The sequence below is a fragment of the Cylas formicarius genome, unplaced genomic scaffold (genome assembly GCF_029955315.1).
Source record: "Cylas formicarius isolate icCylForm1 unplaced genomic scaffold, icCylForm1.1 PGA_scaffold_3__17_contigs__length_32017465, whole genome shotgun sequence".
NCBI lineage: Eukaryota > Metazoa > Arthropoda > Insecta > Coleoptera > Brentidae > Cylas > Cylas formicarius.
In genome coordinates, this window is record NW_026844326.1 from 5761139 (window position 1) to 5774530 (window position 13392).

Sequence of the window (13392 nt, forward strand, 5' to 3'; positions counted from 1 at the left end):
AAATCGAAATGTCCAAAATCCCAAAAATCAGGTGTCTACAGGTTGAAATGTGGATCTTGTCCTAACATTTATATTGGACAAACAGGTAGATCCTTCAAGAAACGCATTAACGAACATATAAGAGCGTTTAAAAACAATAGTCTAGATTATAATTATGCTACACACTTAAACACAGAAATACACATTTTGACGACAATTTTGATATATTACACACAGCCACAAAAAGTAGAAAATTAAATTTATTGGAAGCCATGGAGATTAACAAAATGAGACATTCAAATGTATTGCTTAACGTTCAATTAGCTTTAAATACCTCTCCTTTATTGAACTTAAATTCTCGCAACAACATTAATTAAGGTTTTATGGTCATTTTTCGGTATATATAGTAGCAGGTAGTTTGTAAATATTACATTTGATAAAGACGCGGTGTTGTCGAAACAATTGTCATGTCATAATATATAATTTCGTGAAAATCAGAACTTTTAGTTCTTATTTATTTTGATAAATGGATTTTCATCAAGTAAAAGCCACCTCAGTTCAATTCAAGATCTTGGTCAGATTGCAGCAGATTAACATTTAAATTGAGTAATTAATCAACCTACAGTAAGCAGAATTGTTAAAGAAATCGGCAATTGTATGTCGCTTCCCAGATGTATTAAGTTTCCTAGAAAATTTCTTTTGCCCCTAAACTTTTTTTGTTTCTGCATTATCCAATCCAAAATTACAGAATCCTAGAGCATATTTCGACAGAAATAATATCATTTTACTTACGGATATAAGAAAACAGAATGAAATGAAATGAAACTGTTTGAGAAAGTGGCATTCTTCTTCTTTGCTTCTAGATAAAAAGCTTTAAAAATTATACGGACCAGACGTCCAACAACTGATTATCAACGTTATTGGCAATGTTGGTTACGATCTTGTTTCACACAGAATACGATTTCACATATCCATATTGCTATCGCTTAAAGTCCTAACAGTATTGCGATTTAACTATGGGCAAAACAACGTAGAAACAGAAGTCATCAATGTGTTTTTATTGAAACATATAATATAATTATAATGATGGTGTGTCTGTATTTCCATGTAATTAGAATCCGTCAAAAGGTTGCTGTCCATATACGTAATATACCTCATTCCACATTGCCATTTCTTTCTTTTTTTTACCGTATTTAACTTGAATAGCCTCGCCTATATCTAGATATGGCATATTGAGTCTAGACACTCGAGGCCATCTTACTTTGAGCAAGCTATCCGCTGGATTCGGGGTGGGGTTTCTAGTAACCAAAAAATTAGTTAATGAACACTCTCTAAACACACCACTTACAGAGTCTTCGCGAAGTTGGTCCACAGCCTGGCCATTTTCCGTCTAATTAAAAACTCTCCTCTCGTAGTCAATTCATGTCCAGTCGTATTGAAAAGATAGTACACATCTTCACCATGTCCTACTTTACCGACACCTAAAATTGAATGAGTTTGCATCACCTCTGTACAATCTCTATTTAGACATACCTTCTACTATGCCATGGCTTACGGCTCCGAAATACGAGAATTCATAAAAATACACAGGGGTGTACTTGGATTGAAGCTCAACTTGCTTTATGGTGGATCTCATGAACAAGGTATCGCTCGCATACTGTTATGAGGAAAGGTTTTACATTAAATTGAAATATATAGAGTAATAGTTTAAAATTAAGTCAATAAAGGTGTGTCTGAGCACTTGATGCTGAAGGAGCTTAATTATTTGTATATCCAGGGCGCGAAATGCTATTTGGTGATCAAGAACTTTTTGTTTTAATATTAGGTATTTCGGGCTCTTGCCGCCATGAGAAAATCATTAAAATGGCGCTTTGTGTCGTAGGATATAAGAATGCCATCTTGGTTTCCAAAAACGAATATTTAGATTTAGATTTAGTTGAAAATTACAAGTTATTTTACTAGTCGTCGATTGTTGAAATATAAACATAATTTGAACCAAGTTCTCGGAATATGAATATGTTTAACGGAGATGGGAAAATTCTTAAACTGGAGGCACTATACATGAAAGTGTTATGATTGAGCTCATTTGAGTTTCATTTTTTTGGTGATGCAATTCGAAAATTTCTTTTAAGCAAAAAGACAATTCAGATCACGCATCTTTGAGAAAAATGTAGATTTTAAGATTACCTTCGCTCAAGTAGTTGTAAATGAGTTGTAAATTTGACAAATTTTGATCAAGCCTACTTAGAAGAAAATAGCGACATCATAAATTTAAGTGTTATCGGCTCTATGGCAATTGCCTCCACGTAGTTTTCCATTCCCAAAATTCTAATACTACGAGCTTAATCTGAATTATCCTATTTGTGAATATATATTGGCTGGTGTACTAGATGTGTCCCTAAAGTTGACGTTGTGCACAAAAAAATAAAATCATATTGTGCACATTTGTCATACTTTAAAACGTATCGTGACTGAACAAGAAATAATAGGCAGGAAAGATCGCAAGAAGAGAAAACGATGGATGACTAAAGAGATATTAAGGCTAGTGGACGTAAGACGAAGGCTAAAGAACAATAATGAGTATAGAAAAATAAATCGTGTAATCCAAAAAAAATTCAAGACTGCGAAGAAACAGTGGCTGACTACACAATGTAGAGAAGTCGAATAGTTAAAAGAACAACATAAATATAGGGAACTTCACGAGAAAATCAAAGAAGTCGCACGTTTCCGGGCCCCCAAAAATGTCTCCTTGGTAACAAACAAGAACAACGAAATCGGATTAGACCCTGTTAGACAAAAATTAATCTGGGAGCAATACTTGTTAGAACTGTTTGGAGACGAAAGACCTCAGGATGGGCCAATTATCGAAAAGAGAAACATCCTTACATTTCCCACGTCAGAAGTAGACCGATCAATCGCAGAAATTAAAAACAATAAATCACCACGTGAAGATTCTACCCTACCAGAACCAGTTAAACACCTTGGCGACGACGCTATAAATAGACTGACGCACATACTTAATGCAATTTCGAAGTCGAACATATACCCCAGGACTGGCTAAGATCGAAAATATATACCTCTGCCTACAAGAAAGCCTTTGATCGCATACAAATCAAAAACCAATAGAAATTCTGAAAGAGTTCGGGTTGGATAGTCACGATATAATTATGATACGCAACATGTACTGGAACCAAAAGGGATGCGTTTGGACAGCAGACGGTAACACTTCCGATATTAAGATCGAAAGAGGTATCCTCCAGGGATGTTTCCACTCCCCGTTACTACTCAATGTATAATCCGAAAATATAATCAAACAATCATTAGAAGACCTCACCGAAGGAGCAAAAATCAACGCAAACAATCTCAGATCGCCGATGATACCTTAGTCAAAGGGAAATCGGAAGAACGGCTGCAAACGTTGATGAATATATAACGGAACATAATGCCAGAATGGGATTGGACATCAATACCTCAAAGGCCAAGACTATAGTGTTTAGTCGGACTCCACCGGAACAACAAATAAATACTGAAATTTATAACACCACCTTTCAAAATGTAGATTATTTCAGCAGAGAAATCAAAAATCATCTCGAGCATTCGAGAGAAATCAAGAGACGCATTGAAATAGCTAGGGCGGGTTTCGTGAAGATGCGTAGCGTGCTGTGTAACCCACGTTTGTCAATTGGAGTAAAACTGAGGACACTCAAGTGCCATGTATGGCCGTTGCTTTTATATAGATGTGAGACCTGCACTTTAAAGCGGGATGATCTCAGAATGCTCTAAGTGTTTGAAATGTGGCATAGCCTGGACTACTAGAACGACCAATGTAGAATGGATACCCTCCCACAGATAACGAACAAATCAAAAATCAGAAAACAACCTATCTCGATCATATAATGTGACACATAGAATATGAACAAGTACAACTAATACAGCAAGGGAAGATTGAAGGAAGGTGAGGTATGGGAAGAAAAAAGAAACTTAAGAGACTGGATAGACACAGATAGTAACACCTTAATCCAATAAGCCCAACATAGACATGAATTTGCCATGGTGATCGCCAACCTCAGCAGAGACGGCACCTAAGAGGAGGAAAATGTATTAAGAAAGTGTTAACTATCATTAAGCATTTCGAAATAAATGAGTGCACACACTGCTTCGCCAACGTTTGTCATGTCTTTATTTTGTTTGTAGATAAAGTATATTTACCTCAATAAATGTAGAGGTGTTTCCTAGGAATGTCCCGTTACCAGCGTATACACTTTTGATTTTACTCGCAAGTAGGTCCAAATTTGTACCAGGTTTTGGCTTCAGGTTTGGCGGTATTATTATTCTTGGATTCATATCATAACCCAAGGAGAAAAGTGCAAGAATTCCAGGAATCACTAGAAAATGAAACTATTATCTTGATTCGGGTTTTAAGGACGTCGTCGGTTGGAATTACTTCCTAACGTTTCGCTAGCACGAGTGGCGAGCTTCTTCAGAGGTCCTTCCATCTCCGATGTTGGACGTAAACTGACGATTTCTCCTGCGCAGGTTGTATTTATGCCGATTGGTGGTGGGCGGGGCTTGTTCCGCTTCGGTTGGTCTCGGGATATCGATCGGTACTGCTCGGGCGTTCCTAAAGATCGGGTTCCCGATTTGGTTGAGTCTAAGGGTCTGTTGTGATAGCCGTTGACCGATGCTAGTAACTTACAGCTCTCAAAGTGATTCCTGTGTTTCACGCTGCCCAGTGCGTGTACAGCAGACTTCTCTGTCTGTCCTAGCCTGCAGCTTGCTTTATGCTCCTTAAGTCTCGTTCCCTCAGGAAGGCAAAACCACCCAAGACTAACTTGACGAGAAGTGAAGGACTGGCACTGCGTAGCCTGAACACGGATGAGGGTATCATCATACTCCCAGCGGACAAAGGAAACGCAACCGTTCTTCTGAAGACCGAGGACTACGAAAGGAAGATTGAGGAACTCTTGGACTCGGCAAGCTACAAACCCCTGAAAAAGGATCCGAAGCAAGCTAGACTACGTCTTACCAACCGGCTCATCAAGTCATCATCACTGTCAGAATAAATCAAGAAGCGCATTGTGAGGATGGAGACTGTTCCACCAAGGCTCTCTGGACTAATTAAGATACACAAAATAGATGTCCCGTTAAGACCAATAGTTAGCGCACCCGGATCACCAACGTATTACTTGGCTAAACACTTGGCATCGCTGCTCCAACCACACGTAGGACACGGCACCAGTTACATCAAGGACTCCACCGACTTCGTGACCGGTAGCTATTTCGTGTGGAAGGGAAACTTCTACGAACAGGTGGAAGGAGTGGCAATGGGAAGCCCATTAAGCCCGGTTATAGCCAACTTATTTATGGAACACTTTGAGGAAAAAGCGATCGAGACCTAAGAGTACAAGCCAGCAACATGGTTCCGGTACGTGGATGACACCTTCGTGATTTGGAAACATGGTATGGACAAGCACAACAACTTTCTGCAGCATCTCAACAGTCAGCATCCCAGCATCCAGTATACTATGGAGACTGAAAATGACCAACAACTTGAATTCTTGGACGTACTAGTGAGGAAGCGAGGTAACAAGCTGGGCCACACAGTGTACAGAAAACCAACCCATATGGACAGATACCTGCATGCTCTATCCAACCATCACCCAAGTCAAAAGTATGGGGTTATCAGAACCCTGACAGAAGGAGCCCGAAGGATTTGCGAACCGGAGAACCTCCAGATGGAACTTGAACACCTGAAAACTGCGTTCGAGGCAAATGACTACAGCAAGAGGGAGATCGAGAGATCAATGAACTCAAGATCATCAAGATCACGGGATACCGAACAACGACCCTCCACCTCCCACGCATATCTGCAGTATATTCCGAGTGTCACCGACAGGATTGGCAGAGTATTGAAAAGACACGACATCAAAACAATCTTTAAGCCTACAAAGAAGATCCAGCAGACCATCAGGTCAGCGAAGGACAAGAGGGACTGACTTTCAGCTGCAGGAGTCTACCGCATTCCGTGTTCATGCGGAAAGGTCTACATCGGAACTACCAAGAGATCAATGGGAACGAGACTTAAGGAGCATAAAGCAAGCTGCAGGCTAGGACAGACAGAGAAGTCTGCAGTAGCTGAACACGCACTGGGCAGCGGGGAACACAGGATACACTTTGAGAGCTGTAAGTTGCTAGCATCGGTCAACGGCTATCACAACAGACTAGTCAGGGAAGCCATTGAGATACAAAAAGACCCACACAATTTCAACAGAAAGGAGGAGACCTTTAGACTCAACCAAATCTGGAACCCGATCCTTAGAAACGCCCGAGCAGTACCGATCGATATCCCGAGACCAACCGAAGCGGAAGAAGCTCTGCCCACCACCAATCGGTATAAATACGATCTGCGCAGGAAAAATCGTCAGTCTACGTCCAACATCGGAGATGGAAGGACCTCTGAAGAAGCTCGCCACTAGTGCTAACGAAACGTTAGGAAGTAATTCCAACCGACGACGACCTTTAAACCCGAATCAAGATAATAGCTTATCAACGGGACGCGAAAGCCTTAACGAATTTATCACTACAAAGTGATTCACAATATTAAATAAGCGGCAAATCTAGGCACTTTTGAGGACTTTTGACAAAATATTGTTTCGTTTACTTACTTCGCAGAACTGTAACTGATTCTTCCGATGTTGTTCCTATAATCAGTGGAACTCGATTGATGTTGCCACGTTTCACGAGGTCGTAACTTAGTTGACTCATATAGGCGTCTTTATGTTCCACTTCAATTACCGGTCCTGACTAAATTACGAAGTTTTAATTATGTGTAAATGATTTGAAATAGTTCACACGCATGTAAGATTAAATTCTACAATTACGTCTCCGCCATTTTGTTATAATATTTACATTTTAAGTCTATATAAACAAACTATAAGTCCCAGAACATACTCATATATAAACATGTAAAGGGGATTGGTAATGAGATTGAAGGTACACTTACTTCCGAATTTACATTAAAAGCTTCCGTGAGAACATTAGCTGACTGATTTAGAAAAAAGTCTCGAATTTCTATCGTCGTGTTGTGTTCGGAAATCATGAGATCTATGGCCCTGGCGATTTCGTAAGCTGCTTTTCTGGGATTACTTTGAGATGTGAAACTCGTTTTCGTCAACGAACAGCCGCTCTGACAAATAGCGGCTCTATATAACCCAGACGATTTCTCGCTCACTATGTGTGCCCCAACAGACATACCGCCAGCACTCTCACCGAATATGGTAACCTTCTTTGGATCTCCACCGAAGAACTCGATATTTTTTTGTGTCCATTTCATAGCCAATAGCTGATCTTTTAATCCCGCGTTGCCCAAAATAACATTGTCCTCGGTAGACAAAAAACCAAATATTCCTAAACGATAATTAATCGTGATCACAATAACGTCTTCATTCGTCAGTGCATACGGATCATACAGATCATCATTTCCACATCCTGCCTTAAATCCTCCCCCGTGTATCCAGAACATGACAGGTAATTTCTCTGTAATCTGATCAATTGTTATCAGTCAAACGTACCCACAAACTGAGATCAAGTTTAAAATAGACGTACTTTTCTCGCAGGAGTGTAAACATTGAGAAATAAACAATCTTCGCTTTGTTTTGTTAATTCGGTAAATATGGTCATCGCAATACAGCAACTTCTGTGTTCGGTAGCTTCCAGTGTGCCTTCCCATGGCTTATTCGGTATCGGTGCCTAGGACGATTTCAAAAAAGGTTATATATGTATTAAGAACTGAACTAGAGTACCTGGAATCTAAAATTCCCTAGCGGAGGGGTCGCATATGGAATTCCCCGATAGGCGTAGTAACTGTAGACTCCGGATTTAATTTCTCGTCCAAGGATCGTGCCATCTGGAAGATCGACCAATAGATCGGCATACTAAAAAGCACACTGCGTCAGCACTCTGCGGTAGTTTATATCGTAGAGTAAACTACAGGAACTGAACACAAAATGTTTTCTCTACAATTTGTGAAATACTTACAATACAAGTTTTTCACAAGTTATAAAAAACATACCAGTTGAATATATTCTCGATATCACAAACAAAGTATTTCCACTCACCGCAAATGAAATGGTTCCAATCCCAAGTAATAACAGACAATGCATTTTTTATTTTAATTTTTAAGCCTCGATTTACATTACATTTATATGCGGTTTGCAGGTACTGATAAAAGATAAATATTTAGTCTGCTAAAAAACAATTTCGCAAACGGTTACTTTATTTGCATTTTGAATGTTGTCGAAGGCATGCGAAGGTGAATCAAATCGAAATCGAACTAACCAACACAGTAGAATAGATCGAATCGATAAGAAGCAGAAAAGACGCAAAAAAAGGTGAAGCGTCTGCCAGTATGACAGAAAGAAATGGTGCTCCCTACACTCAGTCTTCACTCGTTACTAGACTTAAGCCTGCATGTGTCCCTAATCACCATATACACGATGTGAAGTTTAGACTTTCCTTCCATTTCTTTCAAAATTGCGGTTATGCTCCACGACTGAGAATTAAACAAATATAGCTTGTCTGGTTATGTACGAAAAACGACTAATATAAGAATTAAAAAATAGATCCTTGCACCCGTGATTTTAAAAATTAAATAGGTATTCAGTCGACTGTTTTGGTAATTATGTGTTATTCCAAGTTTTGTTTAGTATACCTGGTAAGTTAGAGAAATTTTGTATTACGTATTTTTTCGTTTTGAACTATACATGTTTCCCTTTTAGCGACATCTAGCGAGACCGATCAAGCTGTTGATTATCGCATTTATAAGAAAGCGTATGCTTTTATCGAGAAAACATGACTATTGCTAATTATTATCTACAAATTTACAACAACAAAACAGCTTTATCAATTTTTTAAAATTAAAAAAATAAGTCTAACAAACCACGTATTATCCTTGACATACTTAAAACTTGCAAATTAATACTCAAACACATGATAGGTAAATTACGTTTTAGAATTTTAATATTTTTCTTTACGTATTTTGCAATTCCAATTTAATATATGTATTTGGATTTTACCTTTACACTACACAAATTGCTAAAAAGATTCCGTTTTTTTTTTCAATTTTGTTTTCTTTTAGAAATAGTATTCTTTCTATGGTTATACATATACATTCCCGGTTAAGTTCTACTCTGTAATTTCTATTTAACCGAGCTTTAAAGTTTTCTCTGCGCTAAAGAGACACAATCAATCATTGAGTTATCCACTCTTGAAATTTGTATGTGTTCGGTTTGAATCGGACGTCGAATGGAAGCTTCTTTTAGAAGCTCATTAAAAATCTTTATAAAAATAGATAAAAAAAAGTTCGGTCCCATTAATTTAATGTCCTTTAAAATTGTTCTTTCTGAGTTAGATAAATGTTCAGCACAACGATCTGTTGAATCAGAATTCAACTTCAGAGGTCCTTCCATCTGTCATGTTGTACGCAGATTGTCCAGTATACAACCATTAAGTTTTAAGATGTAACTAAAGCGTTTCCTAGAGGTTTTATTATCCCACGAATACGACTCGAGGAACAGTTCGGTTTGCTGTGCATCAAAATATACCTGCCAAACACCATCACATCTGATATATATGATATGGAGTGGTAATTAAGTGCAGCAATAGTTTGAACTCTTTCGCCAGTTTTGATTGACAAGAAAACACATCGAAAATGAGAAAACTATATGGAAGAGATCAAAAAAAGTAGAAACTGGTGGGCGGGGCTGATGGCGAGAAAGGCGCTTTTAGATTTCACGGAAGAGTTAAAAGAGTGCACCACACTTATTTAAAATAAATAAATTAACGAACTGATTGATAAATGGAAACAAAAAATCAATAATCAAAAATAAAATATAGCAAAATCTGATCGAACCCATGGAACGTCCTGAACATGTGATCTGTCTGAAGGTGCGTTAAGTTTTTTAAAGTGATATCTCATAACTGCCGGAAAAATCTGTTATTTCACAATATTACGAGTGGCAGAATTGTAATTGTGTAGGTTTGACCGTTAAATTTCCCACAACACCAAAAACGAAATGTGAGTGAGTAGTGAATAGTGAGTAAGTAGCGAAGTCAATACTGTTATGAAGGCTGAAAGTGAATGATGCTGGGAAGGCTCATCGACAGACATATTTGGGCGGAGTTGGAGCAACAAAAAGGTCACAAAACTGCCATACAGAAGGCAACGGAAAACCGCTGTATTATTTTTGGAAAACAAAAATGAGCGGCCCTTAGTCAAGGGCTATGGTCAAAAGGTGGGAAGAATCTCCCGCTCAACCTTAAAGATAGGCACGTGTAATGCCACAAGTGTGTATGAAGGAGGTAAAATTCACAAGGTTATACAAGAATGATGCGGTCAAATGTTGAAATAATGTGAATTAATGAAATGCGATGGACACGATCAGGAGAAAGCCACTTTAGCGACCACACAGTGTACTACAGCGGCAACGTCGACTGACATCATAGGAACGGGGTAGGCATTGTAATTAACGAAGCTACTACAAAAAAACGATTATGAGATATTACTTTAAAAAACTTAACGCACCTTCAGACAGACATGTTCAGGACGTTCTTAGCACAGAAATAAATAGCATCGAGATTACAGAAGAAGCGGAAGTGGAAGATATTTGGTGTGCTCTAAAAAATACACTCCTTAAGACGAAAGAGCCCTAATGAACACTTAATATCAAGCCAAAAACCCTAGGATAACACAACATATCCTGAACAAAATGGAACAAAAGAGATTGGCTAAAACACAAAACTCTGACTTATACAAGAGACTTCACAGAAACATCAGAAAACAAGTTAGGCATGCTAAAGAGGAATGGATGAGCGATAGATGAAAAGAAATAGAAGTAAACGACATGATGCTAATGCTAATACTTACAAAAAGATAATAGAAGGGGCTGGTAGACACAGGAAAAGAAGGCAGGGAAACATAAAAGATCAAAGTGGAAACTTAGTTTATGAAGTAGAAGAAACATTAAAAGTGTGACAGAACAACATTATGAATCTATTCAGTGATAACACACGATCCGAATAAACATTATCCATAAATGAAGAAGGTTCAATAACCATTTCTGAAGTGCAATACGCTATCAGGACGGAAAAAAGTGGAAACGAATTGGGCCCAGACGACTTCCCCGTGGAATTACTAAAAGTCATGCAAGAAAATTGTCTCAGAACACTCACGAAATCCTTGAATAAAATTTACAATATTGGAATTATTTGAGATGTTAATGTCCACTTTTGTTACGCTACCAAAAAAGTCCAATGCACAATCCTGTGAAGACTTTAGAACAATTAGTCGAATGAGCCATCTGTTGAAGGTGTTCCTCAAAATAATTCCCAACCGAATCTACAAATCTACAATTTGGGTTTCACAACGGCATCAAAACACGTGAGGCACTTTTTGCAGTACAAGTCCTCCTTCAGCGAGCAAAGATGTTGACTGCGACGAATACGCATGTTTTGTGGACTACACTGAGGTGTTCTATAGGTGTCAATACGGTAAAATGATGGAATCTCTGGAGCGAAACCTATACTGCGGGCAGTACAGCGGAAAAATACTCCGAACCTGTAGAAATTCATGGGGGAGTAAGACATGAATGTTTACTATTGCCTCAGCAAATCAACTTCTACTCTGGGGACAACTTTAGGAGAGCGTTGGGTGGAATTCGGAGTGGAATAAAGATCGATTGACAAAATATAAACAACATCCTTTACGCCGACGACGCTGTTTTGATACCTAACAGTCTGGAGAATCTAGAAAAACTAGTGAGGTCTCTCAATATTGCCGGCAACGAGTAGGATTTAGAACTTAATGCCAAAAAGACAAAGTACTCACAGTTAAAAAACCTAAACTTAAATACTTTGGGCACGCCACGATCATTGAAGATAAATATCGCCTGAAAAGAGGCCCCTTAAAAGGAGCATCTCCTGGTTCAACAATTACAATCACAAATTGATTCTTCAAATATTAAATTCATCTAACCCACAGAATAGGTGGATTTTATATTTGAGGTCGTATTTTTATTATGAAGGTTTATTTTTAAAATATAATCAGTTTTTTCTTCTAATCGCAAATTTTCCAAATTTATTTGCTGCTCGAAATTGGTTTCGTCAGACATTTACAATCGCACTGAACCGGTCAACCACGGAGTGGGTATTTTAAAAGGTCAGCTAGAAAAGATTAATAAATTGAACGTTACTATTTCTATTTATTAAGTGTTGAGTTTTTGTAAAATTTTGGTAGGGTGTTCTTAAAATTTTCTTTATTCTAGCAAATCATACCAGCATATGAAACGAATACGTTTACGCTTTAAAGCTCAGTGCATAGTTAAGTCTTGATTTTAATTGTAAAAATAGATTTATGCATTAAGTTCTTGGATTCAGATCAGAACTGAGAGCGAAAAGGTCAAGAACTCAAGGAATCACTTTTTGCCAATCTTCATTTTCATTACTTATTTTGCAAAACTGTAACTGATGCATTAGCTTTTGCCGTTATCATCAGTGGAAATCCGATATTCATCCACGTCTTACAAGGTCGTAACTTGTAATTCCTTAGAGATGTTATAATTAACTCCATCAACGAGCAACCGCTGTTTCAAAAAATGGTTCTATATAACCGAGATGATTTTTTGCTCACTATATGTGCTCTGACAGATACACCACCGCCCTAGCAGAATAAAGTAACCTTATTTGCGTTCCCGCCGAAAAACTCGATTTACTCTGCCCTTTTTATTGCCAATAGGTGATCTTCTAACTCAGCATTGCCCACAATAACAATCTCAGATCGTTTTCCTTTCCAGCTTTTGAAATAGTGGCTAGAATGCTCATCAGACGTGGGTCATTACTTTATATCCAGGATTTTCAATTACAATGGCTATATAGAATATTGTAGATCAAAATTAACCTCGTCAAGGGTACACAATGTATTGTGAAAATATTTAATTCGTCTAAACCAAAGGATAGGTGGTTTTAATATTCTAAAATGTGTAAATATTTATATATATAATGCATTTTGATTACAAATATTTATTTGATCTACGCCATTGCAACTCTCTGAAATTTATTTTATAATATGCTATACATATTTAGATATATTTTAAACTTGTTTGACGATTAAACTAACTTTCCTTTTTGCTACTACTCAGTATCGTTCCAAATTTCGTTTCATTGGAATCAGTTTACTATAAAGCATTGCCCACAGACTGAACCACGGAGTGTGTTTTATTTCAAAAGTTTCATAAATGTAGATTAAGATTATGATTGAACTCAGGTTCCTTTTACTTGAAAATCTGTTGAACAAAATTAAATTTGTGCTTCGATTTCCAATCAACATATATTATAATAGAGTAAGGAAAAAATAACAAA

At 37.8% G+C, this 13392-nt stretch overlaps 1 protein-coding gene across 1 annotated transcript; it reads right to left on the bottom strand.

Annotated features, from left to right (window-relative positions):
- Positions 1–1036: 1036 nt before the first annotated feature.
- LOC132699418 (para-nitrobenzyl esterase-like) lies at positions 1037–8179 on the bottom strand. The gene is made up of 9 exons (XM_060666107.1): positions 8097–8179; positions 7782–7913; positions 7585–7728; positions 6983–7522; positions 6645–6783; positions 4189–4364; positions 1513–1636; positions 1328–1460; positions 1037–1277 (listed from the first exon to the last, which is right to left on the bottom strand). The coding sequence occupies exons 1-9, from the start codon at positions 8139–8141 to the stop codon at positions 1091–1093; spliced, it is 1620 nt and encodes a 539-aa protein (XP_060522090.1). The 5' UTR covers positions 8142–8179; the 3' UTR covers positions 1037–1090.
- Positions 8180–13392: the final 5213 nt, after the last annotated feature.

Coding starts and splice junctions, on each gene's coding strand:
- LOC132699418 (XM_060666107.1), bottom strand. CDS start 8,141: ATGCATTGTCTGTTATTACTTGGGATTGGAACCATTTCATTTGCG. Junction 7,914..8,096: donor TTGGAACCATTTCATTTGCG/GTGAGTGGAAAT, acceptor TGTGCTTTTTAG/TATGCCGATCTATTGGTCGA. Junction 1,461..1,512: donor AAGCCATGGCATAGTAGAAG/GTATGTCTAAAT, acceptor ATTCAATTTTAG/GTGTCGGTAAAGTAGGACAT.